Genomic DNA, 12196 nt, shown 5'->3' with positions numbered 1-12196 from the left:
CCTCCCTGGGGGACGGACAACAGAAAAGTGGATGAAGGGAGACGTCGGACAGTGTAAAACATGACTAAATAATAATAATTTATAAATTATCAAGAATTCATAGGGGGCCCAGGAGGGAGGGGAAAAATGAGGACCTATTATAAGGGCTTAAGTAGAAAGAAAATGTTTTGAGAATGATGTGGGCAACAAATATATATTAAAATTTTGGTTTCAGTTTCATTTTTTTCTGGAAAAGTGTGCGGTTTAATCTTTCAGGATTAAAAAGCAATTAAGATTTAAGGAATTAGCAACAAAGGAAGGCCAGGGTAAGGGCGCAGATACAAGGTCTGCAGTCAGGGTGGACTTGATGGCAGTGAGCTTGGTTTTTGCTTCACTTACTGGATGCAGAGTCACTAATGACTTTAACATATCATATTTAACATATCATGCAATTCAATAGTCCACTCATATTAAGAAGGGTTTTGAAATTATTACCACAATCAACTTTGGAATATTTTCTTCCTTCTTGTGCCCATTTCTGTTAATGATTTATTTTTAACACTGAAAAAAACAGGAAATGTTTTACACAAAAGTGGTTGCAGTTTACATTCTGTTTTAAGAATATCTTGATGTTAAAAACTATTAAACATTAATAGTAACAAGGAATATTGTTGATTGGTTCTTTTAACAATAAAGTATAACCCCATGAGTTTGGAAAGGTTGGCTTCTTTGAATAGATAATGAAACTAGAATACTTTTTAAAGTTATCTTCCAGTGTAATTATACAAAATAGATGAGATTCTTAGGACATAAAGACATTACAAAAAGTGATGACATTTTTTAGATGTGAAATCTAACACTGTGATCTGAATTGGTTTCACAGGTCTTCTTAACTGCGTTCATTAGCTTTTCTGTGTCTGTTGCCGTAATTGGATATGTGGCTATGAAGTTTAATAAAGACTCGTGGGATTTACAGTCTTCCATATTCTTTAGCTTGACCCTCAGCAGCATAGATCCTCTTTATTCTGTGAATCCACTGCAAACTATTGGTAAGTCAGATTTAATTCTCTCTCTTATCTTCAAACCCCATCCCAGGCACGTTTGCTACATTCTCCTTCTCCCTCTCCTCATTCTCCTGATTTTCTTCTCTCTCTCCTGCCCCCTCCTTCCTTACTCCCTTCCTCCGCGCCCCCCCCCCTCCTAGTGTTCCATCACTTCTACTTTTGTTTCTGGGGCAAGAGCATAATTTTTATGTACTACAATGAGTTGTATTTGTTTCTTTTCCAGGTGTTTCCAAAATCTATATTGATATCATTCGAGGAGAATCTTTGTTCATGTGCAGTATAGTAGCTGTTCTTTTTGATTTTTTTCAGATTATTAAGGTTCACTTTTCCGAATTTAATGGTAGGAGTTTTTCTTCTGCATATTTTCTAAAATCATTTTTATATGGTGCATCTTAATTCATATCAAAATTAAAAAGTAGTCAATATATCTTAAATTTACTGCAACTTCTATACTTTTCTCTTGGATCGGTTAACATAAAACATCAAGTGAAACCTTCCTTTCCTTTTACATCCAAAGAAAATAATTAACATGTATATGTTTTCTTGGAAGTATTTGGAAGAAAGAACTTAAACAAATATAGCAGCTCTTTCAACGAGTGTGTGTGTGCATGCATGCACAGCCACAGGCGTTTGGGTTAGCTAGCTCATACATAGTGTCTTTCTTGGATCAATCTGGAATTAAATGAATGGATGCTAATAAACATTGGCTTCGTCTTGGATTAGTCTCAAGAGAGAAAACAGAATGGTTCAAGTAGTACAGGATAGTCTGGTGCTAAGCATGAAAATAGCCCTGTTTGTGGGGTCAAAGTTCATAGAAATATAAAGCATATTGTTTTGTTAGATATGGCGCTATAGAAAAAAACGTGGTACTATCAGAAAAGAAATAGGGTGGGGGAAGCTAATCCATACCATGAAGAGGGCAAAGCTAATATGTTAATAATATATGCAATATATTATATTAATTACATTATATTAATAATATAATATATCATTATATCATAATATATCACACAATAAAAATTAATTATATAATATATCATTATATTATAATATATCATACAATAAAATTAATTATATAATCTTAATTAATATATAATATTAATATAATCTATCATACAATATCTAATAAAATATATTATTATGATATATTGTTAATTAGAAAGAATAATACAACATATTACAATTGTACTCTTTTATATTGTATTATCTTATATATCTTAATACATCCATGTGATAATGGTGGATGGGAAGAAGTATTTAAAGGAGAAAAATATTAACAGAAAAAAGGAGTTTGTTGGTTTACAGTAGTTTTCAATGGGGGATATCCAGGCATTTGTGGCAGGGAAGACTTTTTTATCTTAACTATCCTTGGCATGGTTTGCTATCTGCCGACTAAATGTCAACAGTGTTCTGAGTTATTACGGCTACATCATCTTCCCCTCTGTATTTCTCAAATGCTATTTTGGACAGGGACAGGAGCCAGAAGTTGGTTGTAGGTTGGCAGAGACAACTACACTGGGTGTGTTTTCCTTGGCTCCAACATAGTTTATCAAACTTTGAATTTGTATGTCTTTGGCTTAGACATCTACTTGCCAGCCTGTTACCTGCTTTTCCCCTTGTGTGCCCGGGCAGCCAGGCTCCGGAGGGCATTTGAGGTTGCTGCCTGGACAGGAAACTCCAAGCTGAAGACTATAGGGGAAAGATCGCCCCACAGGGCCTCTGTCTCTAGGCCTTTGCTGGAAACTCCCATCTGCTGGAGAACACGGTCCCCCCTCAAAATCTCAAGAACCAACTAAAATGGACAGACCCAAATACCATCACCAAAAGAACAAACATTTTAACTCAAATCTTTTTTTTCCTTCCTAGAGCTTGATACATTCATAAGTATCGTTTTGTATATTTTTGGAAGCACAACATGTGGATTTGTGTCTGCAAAAATCGTCCAGTGTATATTGATGGACCTTTTAAGCAACACGCTGACAAATGTCATCCTCTGCTTTTCAATGGTGTATGTGACTTTCTATTTTGGTAAGGCAGAAACAGATTCAAAGCAAAACAAACCTGTTCTGGAGGTGAACTTCATCCATCTTTATTTTCTTCTGATGTTGATCCTGTGGGTTTTTCCTAACGCCCCACCCCACTCCGTTTGTGGCTTTTCTGTTATGTTTCTGCCACCGTTAGGTCTTCCTGTCTCTCACTAGCCCCTTCATTTCCACTCCATCTCCTTTCCCCTGGGCTCTCTTCTGGAATTACTCGCTGATTCTCCCCGAGGTTCTGCTCTCAGACAGACAGCGGTCATCTGCAAGGGGAACCGCCGGAGCTAGTTCCAGCTGGGACTCGCAGCTTCCCATCTTGGCAGTGGGGAAGTTGGGAGAGATGCTGAGGTCATTTCTAGTCCAACCGCCTGCATTTCAGAAGTGAAAGGACTGTAAACATGGTGGCCCTTACCTGAGGCAAAGAGACAGGAAAAAGAGAGGGAGAAATAAGATAATGACTGAAACAGAAGCGGGATGATGGGGTAGTTGCCGAGGGCAGAGTACCCGCCATGGTGGACCTGCAGCAATCCCTCCTTAGTCTACATTGGAGATGAAAGGCTCTGTTGGCTTAAGGTTGCCAGTCCCCAAGAGCCAGGATAACGATGGCCAAACTGTCCAATTTTACTTCCGCTCTCCCGTAGCGGGACACCTGTTACCCTGTGAAGAGATCCATGTCTGAAGAGGTTAATTGCAAAACCGAACCAAGCAAAACTCACTGGCCCTAGTCACTGCCGATGCACAGCGACCCTGAAGGACAGGCTAGAACTGCCCCTGTGAGTTTGTGAGACTGTAACTCTTACAGGAGTCGAAAGCCTCTGTACAGAGAAGCTGCCACTTGGATGTTACTACTGGGAATCAGCAAAATTGCAGACAAATCCACTGATTACTCATTTCCTACCTCTTTCTTAATTTCCCACCCACGCCTAGGAAGCTTTTGTGGCTGTCTTAAGTGTCTGCTGAAAACTTAAGAACATTACATCTTTCCATCTTTTGTACTTGACAATGAGTTCTTTGAGGTGAGGGTCAACTGGATGACAGATTTTGATCGCAGGTGAAAGAGAAGCAGGCGTTAGGAACCGAATTGCCAAGGAAGCGCCAGGCTCAGACCACAGCCCTGAGCGCACCTTGGAGACGCCCCTGAGGTGCTGGGCAGGGGTCGTGAAGCTCCTTTTCCCATTGGCCAAGCCCTCAGCGATGGTCCACCACAAGGGCTGCTCAGCTAATACCCACGATCAAACTTGCCTGTGTCTGTACTGCCCACAAGCTAAAATTATTTAAAAATATATTGTTAGCTGGGAGAAAGTTTATAAAGCTAATTAGTTTCTTTCTCAACAAATTATCGTCCTTTTGTTTCATGACATTGGTTGCCATCTCCCCAGTGTAACAGCACTCTTCCCACGTCTTTCCTGGGTTCTCCTTTCCATCCGCCCATCTTTCCTGCTGCTTCCTGCCCTCAACACGGGTTTTGCATGAATGCTGCCCATGTAATCTTGTAGAGTTGATTGCTGTCAGGAGCATGCTCCCAAGGGCTGTTATTGTTCACTTTAAGAATGTTGTTGCTAATTTAAAATGATTGAGGAAAGCATCAAAAATAGCATATTTGATAACCTGTGAAATTCAAATATCATTGTTCATAAAGTTTTATTGAACACTCATTTGTTTTGACATTGTCTATGACAGATTTTGCACTATAGCAAATGAGTTGGGTAGTTACAACTGGAATTGTATGGCCCGCAAAGACTAAATATTTACGAGCGGGCCCTTTGTAGAAAAACATTGCTGGCTTCTGCTCTACAAGATTAGGTCAGTCCCTTGAAGCAACTTTCCAAGAAATACAATTGAATTTCCCACCAATTTTTTCCTCAAGATAAATGCACTTAAATTTATTTGTCTTTTTTTCTTTTCAGTGGAAATTTTCAGAATGTCGGGCACTATTACTTTAGTCACTATAGGACTGAATTTAAATTCCTTAAATTTTAAACCAAACATGGAGTTCATAATTACTAAGTAAGTCTCTTATTGTGTACTTCGTATATCTCTCACATAAGTTTCTCTTTTTTTTTTCAAAAGCATTTTATTGGGAGTTAATACAGATATCATTCCATTCCATAGCTTAATCATATCGAGGAGCATTATACCATTGCTACCACAATCGTTTCAGAGCATTCTTTTCCTTCCTGAGCTCCTTGACATCAGTTCCTTTTTACACATGACGCGCACCACCACTGCTGCACTCCCCCACCTCCCCATCCCCAGAAACCCTTATTCTACTTGCTGTCCCTATAGGTTCATCAGTTCTGGGTTTCATATACTGAAAAACATGTAACAAATATTCAAGAAGGTGACCCCCCAATGGCAACACATCTGAGATAAACCCCAATATGAACAAATAGAAACCAAAAGAGACATGAAATCTTGAAAAACAGATTGGTCCTAATGTGAATCAGAGGGGGGATCAACTGATAAGGTTTTAACTGTTCCAGTCAGATTTATCCTTTTGATCTTTCATAGTCATCTTTCCAAGGCACTCTGTTTGGTACCATCCCCCTCTCATGGACAGAGGGAGATCATCAGAGGCTTCTTTCCCATGGAGATCCCACACATGTAGCTTGGGCTCCCACTGTCATCCATAGCCTTCGGCAAACTGGATTCTCACTCTCATGGGGGACTGCTTTCATGGACACTAATAAAATCCCATTTTTGTAAGCTTTACCTGCCTTTTAACTTTACTATAATTTAGATTCGAAAATAACTTAAAGTAGTAAAAATTATGGACATAAAGTGATATTTTATACAGGATAATGTATCACTATCTTAGAAATCAAAATGTTCTCCATACATAACGCTTTGACAAAATTTGACTTTGAATTGTGAAGGTTAAAAACAAAACAAAAACAAAGATCTTAATCATTTCATTTCCCCACGCCGTTTCTGAGTGACAGTGCCTTAGTGTTACAGTGACAGTGCCTTTGCTACACTGGAAAAGCGAAATCACAGAAGGGTGGAGCACCACCCGAGCTTTGTCCTTCTCTTGATCCCTGGTCACATGGAAATCTAGACAGAGGGAAAACCATGTGCTTGTCTTCCCAGACAAATAACTTAACCATTCTCTAGGAGACTCTTCTAGGTTACAGAATTGCTTTAGAGTTAGTTGGCACCAGATAATCTACTGTAGAACACCCACCCCCCCACACACACACAGACAGGATGAAAGCAAATGTAAAAATGAGAACAATCAGCCATCATACTGAGTTTCCCAGTGAAGGTTAATTTATTTAATGCAAAAACAAAACCAATCTGTTATTCTGAGATAGGTTCTCCTATTTCTCCATCTCTTTCTCTTTAGTGTTTCAAAATCCTATCCCTTTTCAAATGCCAGTGACGGGTGGTTGTAATTGTCATTGTTGTTAGGTGCCACTGTTCTGACCCATAGTGATCTGTGCACAAGAGATGGAAACACTGCCTGGTCCTGTGCCACCCTCACAATTGTTCCTGTGCCTGAGCCCATTGTGCAGCCACTGTGTCCATCCAACTCATTGAGACCCTTCCTCTTTGTCGCTGCCCTTCCACTTTACCAAGCAGGAGGTCCCTTCTCCATGGACTGGTTTCTCTTGGCATGTCCAAAGTATATAAGACAAAGTCTTGCCATGCTTGCCTCTGGTTGTACTTCTCTTGAGACAGATCCATTTGTCCTTTTAGCAGTCCGTGGTAGTTTCCATCATCTTCTCCAGCACCACAATGCAAATGCATCAATTCTTTGTCAGTCTTTCTTACTCAATATCCAACTTTCACTTGCATATGAGGCAATGGAAAATTGGGCGTGGGTCAGGTGCACTTTGGTACTCAAAGTAACATCCTTGCATTTCAGTGCTCTAAAGAGGCCTTCTGCAGCAGATTTACCTAATGCAATCTGTTGTTTGATCTCCTGACTGTTGCTTCAGTGACCATTGATTGTGGATTCAAGCAAGACAAAATCCTTGACAACTTCAACTTTTTCTCCATTTATCATGATGTCACCTGTTGGTCCATTTGTGAGGATTTGGGTCTCCTTTACATGGAGCTGTAATCCACACTGAAGGCAGCAGGTCATGTACTTCATCAGCAAGTGCTGCAAGTACTTCTCACTTTCAGAAAGCAAGGTTGCATACCTGCATAGCTCAGATTATTAATAATCCTTCCTCCAATCCTGATGCCACATTATTTTTCATTTAATCCATCTGCTCTGATGATTTGCTCAGCATACAGATTGAACAAATATGGTGAGAGGATACAATCCTGACACACACCTTTCCTAATTTTCAACTATGTAGCATTCCCTGCTTACCTGCTATCTATCTATCTATCTATCTATCTATCTATCTATCTATCTATCTATCTATCTATCTATCTATCTATCTATCTATCTATCTATCTATCAACCATCTATCTATCATCTATCTGTTTATGTCTCTGGCAAGTAAAAATTGCCACCTATATTTAATTTTTCATGTGTATGAGTGCAGCTTTACTCATTTATAAAATCCAATTGCTTGAGAGTAACTTGCTCATAAAAAGACCAGTGGTGTCTGAATTTGGACAGTTTCTTGATCTCAGTAATGCTTTCTGACAGCATCAGGAAAAATTTCTATTCTATTAATTTGGTACCTTAGTCATTCATCTACTTAACCAATTCTTCCTTTATGTTTTCTCTGGCCTGGAAAGCCCATGTTAGATCTGGGACTATGAAAGTCGGTGAATCCCAATACTTTTTCTAGGAGTAGACCTTGAGATCCACTTGTAAGGAGACTGGTTTGTGAGGTAGACACACTTACCCAGTAAGCTGAAAGGAGAAGTCCTACTAGGGAGAACGAGTAGACAGGACCTGAGAACTGCTTTTAGAAGACAGACCTGACCCAGGCCCAGGTGTCTTAATACCTGAAACCAAAATAGAACATGTATTATGGTGAGACCTAATCCCAACCTCAGCCCTATGTCCTTACTACGGTGCCCTGGCCTGCTCAGTCAGGTCAAGGTGATCTTTTGGAGCTATTGCCAAGTCAAGTTTACTCAGGTGCCTCCTTTCAGCAGCCCTAGACCCAGGTTGAATGATAGCAGGATTGCATTTCATAGTCTGACAGCTGATCCTTGAGAAATAGACATGGCAATTGGTCCAGCAGAGAGGGTTGTTTCCTCTAAGTGTTTAGGATGGCTTCCTGGAGGACATGGGATTAGAGATCACTTTACCAGCGATTCAGGATTCCAGCGTGATGCTCTCTCCACAGCTTCTTTCTCTGAGATTGGCAAGTGCTTTCCCTTTCTCTGCAAGTCACTCCTGTCTGCTTTCCTGTCTACTGGAGACAGCCCTCTGCTGGACCAATTGCCTACATCACTCTGGTTCTTAAGCAGAGATGAGCAAGAGCTTGCTTTTTAAAGGTTGACACACCTGCCACCCACAGAGATTCTGACCTAGCACCATCCCGGGAAGCCTTGTTCTTACTGCCCTGCTGTGAGGGTCAACCTGTAAGGATTGTGGTGAGAACAAGGGGGATACAGAGATGAGTATTTTCAGTTTCAGTAAACTATATTTTCTATGTTGACAGTATCAGTGATGGAGACAAGGGCCTCCGCTAAGATAAGAATGACTTTTATATGAAAAGCTCACTATTTTTGAAATGCCTTGTTTAAAATATGATTTTCCTTTCATGTATCCTAGGTTCTTTATGATGTTTTCATCAGTATACCATCAATTAATATATACCTTTTTTGGTATTGTGATTGGATGTGGAGAGCAAAGCGTTTTTCATTTTCACACCATAGTTTTCATTTTCATCATATTTGTCAGTTTGAATGCTGTCAGGTAAGAATTCTATTTTAATGTTTTCTTGCCAAATGTAGGTTCTCAAGCCCAGAATTAGAATTCGGAGACAGTGGAGTTTAGCAAAAAAACCCAACAAAACGAAAACACGTCTAGACATGAAGTCAGAAAACTTGCATTTTTGTGAACACTGCCGCTAGCTTGTTATGCACCTGGAGAAAAGCCCGCTTACTCGTCACCTGTGAAATAAGATAGGTAGACCCCCAGCATCCACATCACCCCCACGCTTGATGGAAATGCACATTTATGGGCCCACACCAACCTCTGAAGATGAGATCCAAGAAACTGTTGTTTCTGGCTGATTCGTTTGCATTTTAACATCTGAGGACCGCTGCTCAGAATAATGATCACTGGAGGCACGTGGCTTAGGCATTGGGCTGCTCACTGGAAGGTCAGGGACTTGCATCCATCAGTCACTCCTTGGGAGGAAGAAAAGACTATCTGCTCTCATTAAGATGTACCATCGAAAACCCTATATAGACTTCCTGGAAGTCACAAGAAGGAGCCCTGGTGGCTTAGTGGGTTACAAGTTGGCCTGGTAGCCAGAAGGTTCAGCAGTTTAAAACCAGCAGCTGCTCCATGGGAGAAGAGGAGGATCTCTACTCCTGTAAATATTTATAGTCCCAGAAGCCACAGAGGTAGTTCTACACGGTCCTATACAGTTGTCTCTATACATCTACCTATCTTGGATTTCATGTACAGAAAGGCATACAAAACACAAACAGAAAGCAAACAAACAAAACTTAGAAAATCCTCAATAACAAAGAAAGCAGAGAACATTAAAAATAGAAACAACTTAAAAATGGTTCAAAAGGGAGACGATGAGAAGGTGTTACATTTTAACCTAAGCATATCTGCCATTATCAACTTTACAATGCTATCTCTCTGACGGCAAGGCTGCTCACATCCCAAGACTATGTTAAGAGGGGATTAACCAGAGACTCAATCGATGCGGGGACCCTGCAAATGGATTTTCGGCTTTCACTGTCACCCATAGCCTTTTGCAATCTGAGTGTTCACAATATATGCTCTGTTGTCATTCCCTATTCTTATTTGGTTTTATTACTTACCATTGTTGAATCACACAGGCTCATGTGCTTCTTCCACATGGACTTAGTTGATGCTGCTTGTTTGAAGATGGGCCTGAAAGACCTCAGGCACTATTCTTTCTGATAGCCAGGCATCATCTCGCTTCTTCACCACATATTGCTCTAGCACCCATATATGCTATTTAAATTTTTAAATGCTTTTAAAGGGGGAAGACCTCTTATTTAATTGGTCAATTAAAAAAACCTTTTTATTGTGAATTTATATGGGGGTTTACATTTAAGATCATCATTTTTTAACTCAGCAGCTTAAACAAGTTACTTAACTAACCTCTCAGTAGCTTGTTCTGTCCCTCCGTCTTTTCCTGCCTCTTCTCCTCTTGCAGACTCCTATCTTTCCCATTCCCTAGTGAATACCTGCCTACCCTCTAGCTTATTGTTCCCTTTCCTCCTTTCCCTCCCACCCCGGCAACCATCAACGTCTGTTTCTTTGGGTATGAAAAGCCTTTATCTTAATTTGGTATGAAAACCATTGATCTTATTTTTTCTTTTGTTAGAACTGTGTCATACACTATCTGTTCTTTTGTGATTGACCGACTTCATTCAGCTCTCCAGATCTGTTCCACAGTGTCATCCATGTTCTTTAACCGTGTGTTGTATTCCTTTGTGTGTGTACACACCAACGTTTATTTATCCATTCTTCGGTTGTTTCCTGTCTCTTGCGATTGTGAATAGTACTGAGACTAACACAGGTAGGCATATATGTTATGGTTCTTATTTCTCTAGGGTAGAGCCTAAGTAAAGGCATTTCTAGGTCCAATGGTATTTCTAGTCTCAATTGTTTGAGGAAGTGATGGGTTGCTTTGCAGTGTATGAGGGTTCCAATCGCTCTGTACTCTCTGCCGAGTTTTATTTTATTTTTTTCTTTCTAACTTTACTATTAATGCCAGTGTGAGGTGGTATTTCATTGTTGTTTTGCTTTGTAGCTCTTGACCGGCTCATGGTTTTGAGTATTTGTTCCTATGCTTGTTGACCAGCTGGATGTCTTCACTACTGAGCTGTCTGTTTCTGTCTTCCGCCCATTTTTAATTGGGCTTCTCATTTCTTTTCCATACTGAGGTGGGTGTCGCAGTTTTCTGTAGCTTTTTTATATAGTCCCTGCCATGATATGTCATTGCCAATCCCATGCCCCACCCTGAATGTGGATTCCTTTTTGACTCTTTTGACAGTCTTTTAATGCACCTAAGTATCTTATTTTTAGAAGGTCCCAGTCATCTATTTTGTCTTCAGATGTGTGTTTTGTAATATTTGATAGTTTGCCTATGCTTTATATTAGGGTCCTTGAGTTTGTCCAGATTTTTTAATTAGGTACACAGTTTTACTCTTAATGTTTTTATTAATCATTTTATTGGGAGTTCTTACAGCTTTTATATCAATCCATAAATCAATTGTACCAAGCACATGTTTCCATCATCATTTTCAAAACATTTTCTTTCTTCTTGAGCCCTTGGTATCAGCTCCTCTTTTTTCCCCTCCCTCCCCCATCCTCCCACACTTGTGAACCCTTGATCAATTATATATTATTACTGTTATTTTTGTATCTTACACTGCTCTCTGTCTCCCTTTACCCACATTTCTGTTACTCATCCCACTTGTGTGTGTGTCTGGCGGGGGTGGGTGGGTGGGTTATTGTGTTAGTCTGGGTACTTTAGAGAAACAAATCCACAGAAACTCACATATAAGAGAGAGTTTTATATAAAGGTTAAGTGCATATCAAGAAAACATCCCAACTCAGTGCTGCCCAAGCCCACAATTCCAACATTAACCCATGTATCCGACACCAATCCACAAAGTTGTCCTCCATCTTACTAAACAAATGCAATGATGCCGACTGCAGGGGGAAAACGTGCAAGCATCTCAGCGCTGGCAGGCATTTCCACATGGCTGCTCCAGCACCCAGGGCTGCATTGGGGTAGGTCCATGTGGCTTCTCCTTGGGGATGTCTTGCAGGAAGTGAGCCTTGCCAGCTGAATCAGGGAACTGGCTAAGCATCTGCACCCTGGTCCAACCATCACAAAGCAAGAGACCCGAGAACTCGAAAAGGCTAGGGTCACTGAGCCATTTAGCCCCCAGTCCTTCAATTAACCCCACATGTGTTTATTGGCCAGGTTGGCACAATAAACTAACTACCTCAGTTATGTATCCATCATTGTGATC

The 12196-nt window shown here is 40.2% G+C and overlaps 1 protein-coding gene across 1 annotated transcript in view; it reads left to right on the top strand.

Annotated features, from left to right (window-relative positions):
- The window catches only part of SLC9C2 (solute carrier family 9 member C2 (putative)), a 91509-nt gene that overhangs the window by 22694 nt on the left and 56619 nt on the right, over window positions 1-12196 (top strand). Inside the window, exons 4-8 of the mRNA XM_004706822.2 lie at window positions 863-1028; window positions 1267-1383; window positions 2910-3071; window positions 4987-5086; window positions 8772-8915. Coding sequence (XP_004706879.2) covers window positions 863-1028; window positions 1267-1383; window positions 2910-3071; window positions 4987-5086; window positions 8772-8915 — 689 coding nt within the window. The remainder of the gene's footprint in view (window positions 1-862; window positions 1029-1266; window positions 1384-2909; window positions 3072-4986; window positions 5087-8771; window positions 8916-12196) is intronic.

The sequence above is a fragment of the Echinops telfairi genome, unplaced genomic scaffold, assembly GCF_000313985.2.
Source record: "Echinops telfairi isolate 266 unplaced genomic scaffold, ASM31398v2 ScPeMD7_7424;HRSCAF=8462, whole genome shotgun sequence".
NCBI lineage: Eukaryota > Metazoa > Chordata > Mammalia > Afrosoricida > Tenrecidae > Echinops > Echinops telfairi.
The sequence above is the reverse complement of the archived record's forward strand: the minus strand, read 5'-3'. Positions and strand labels throughout refer to the sequence as shown.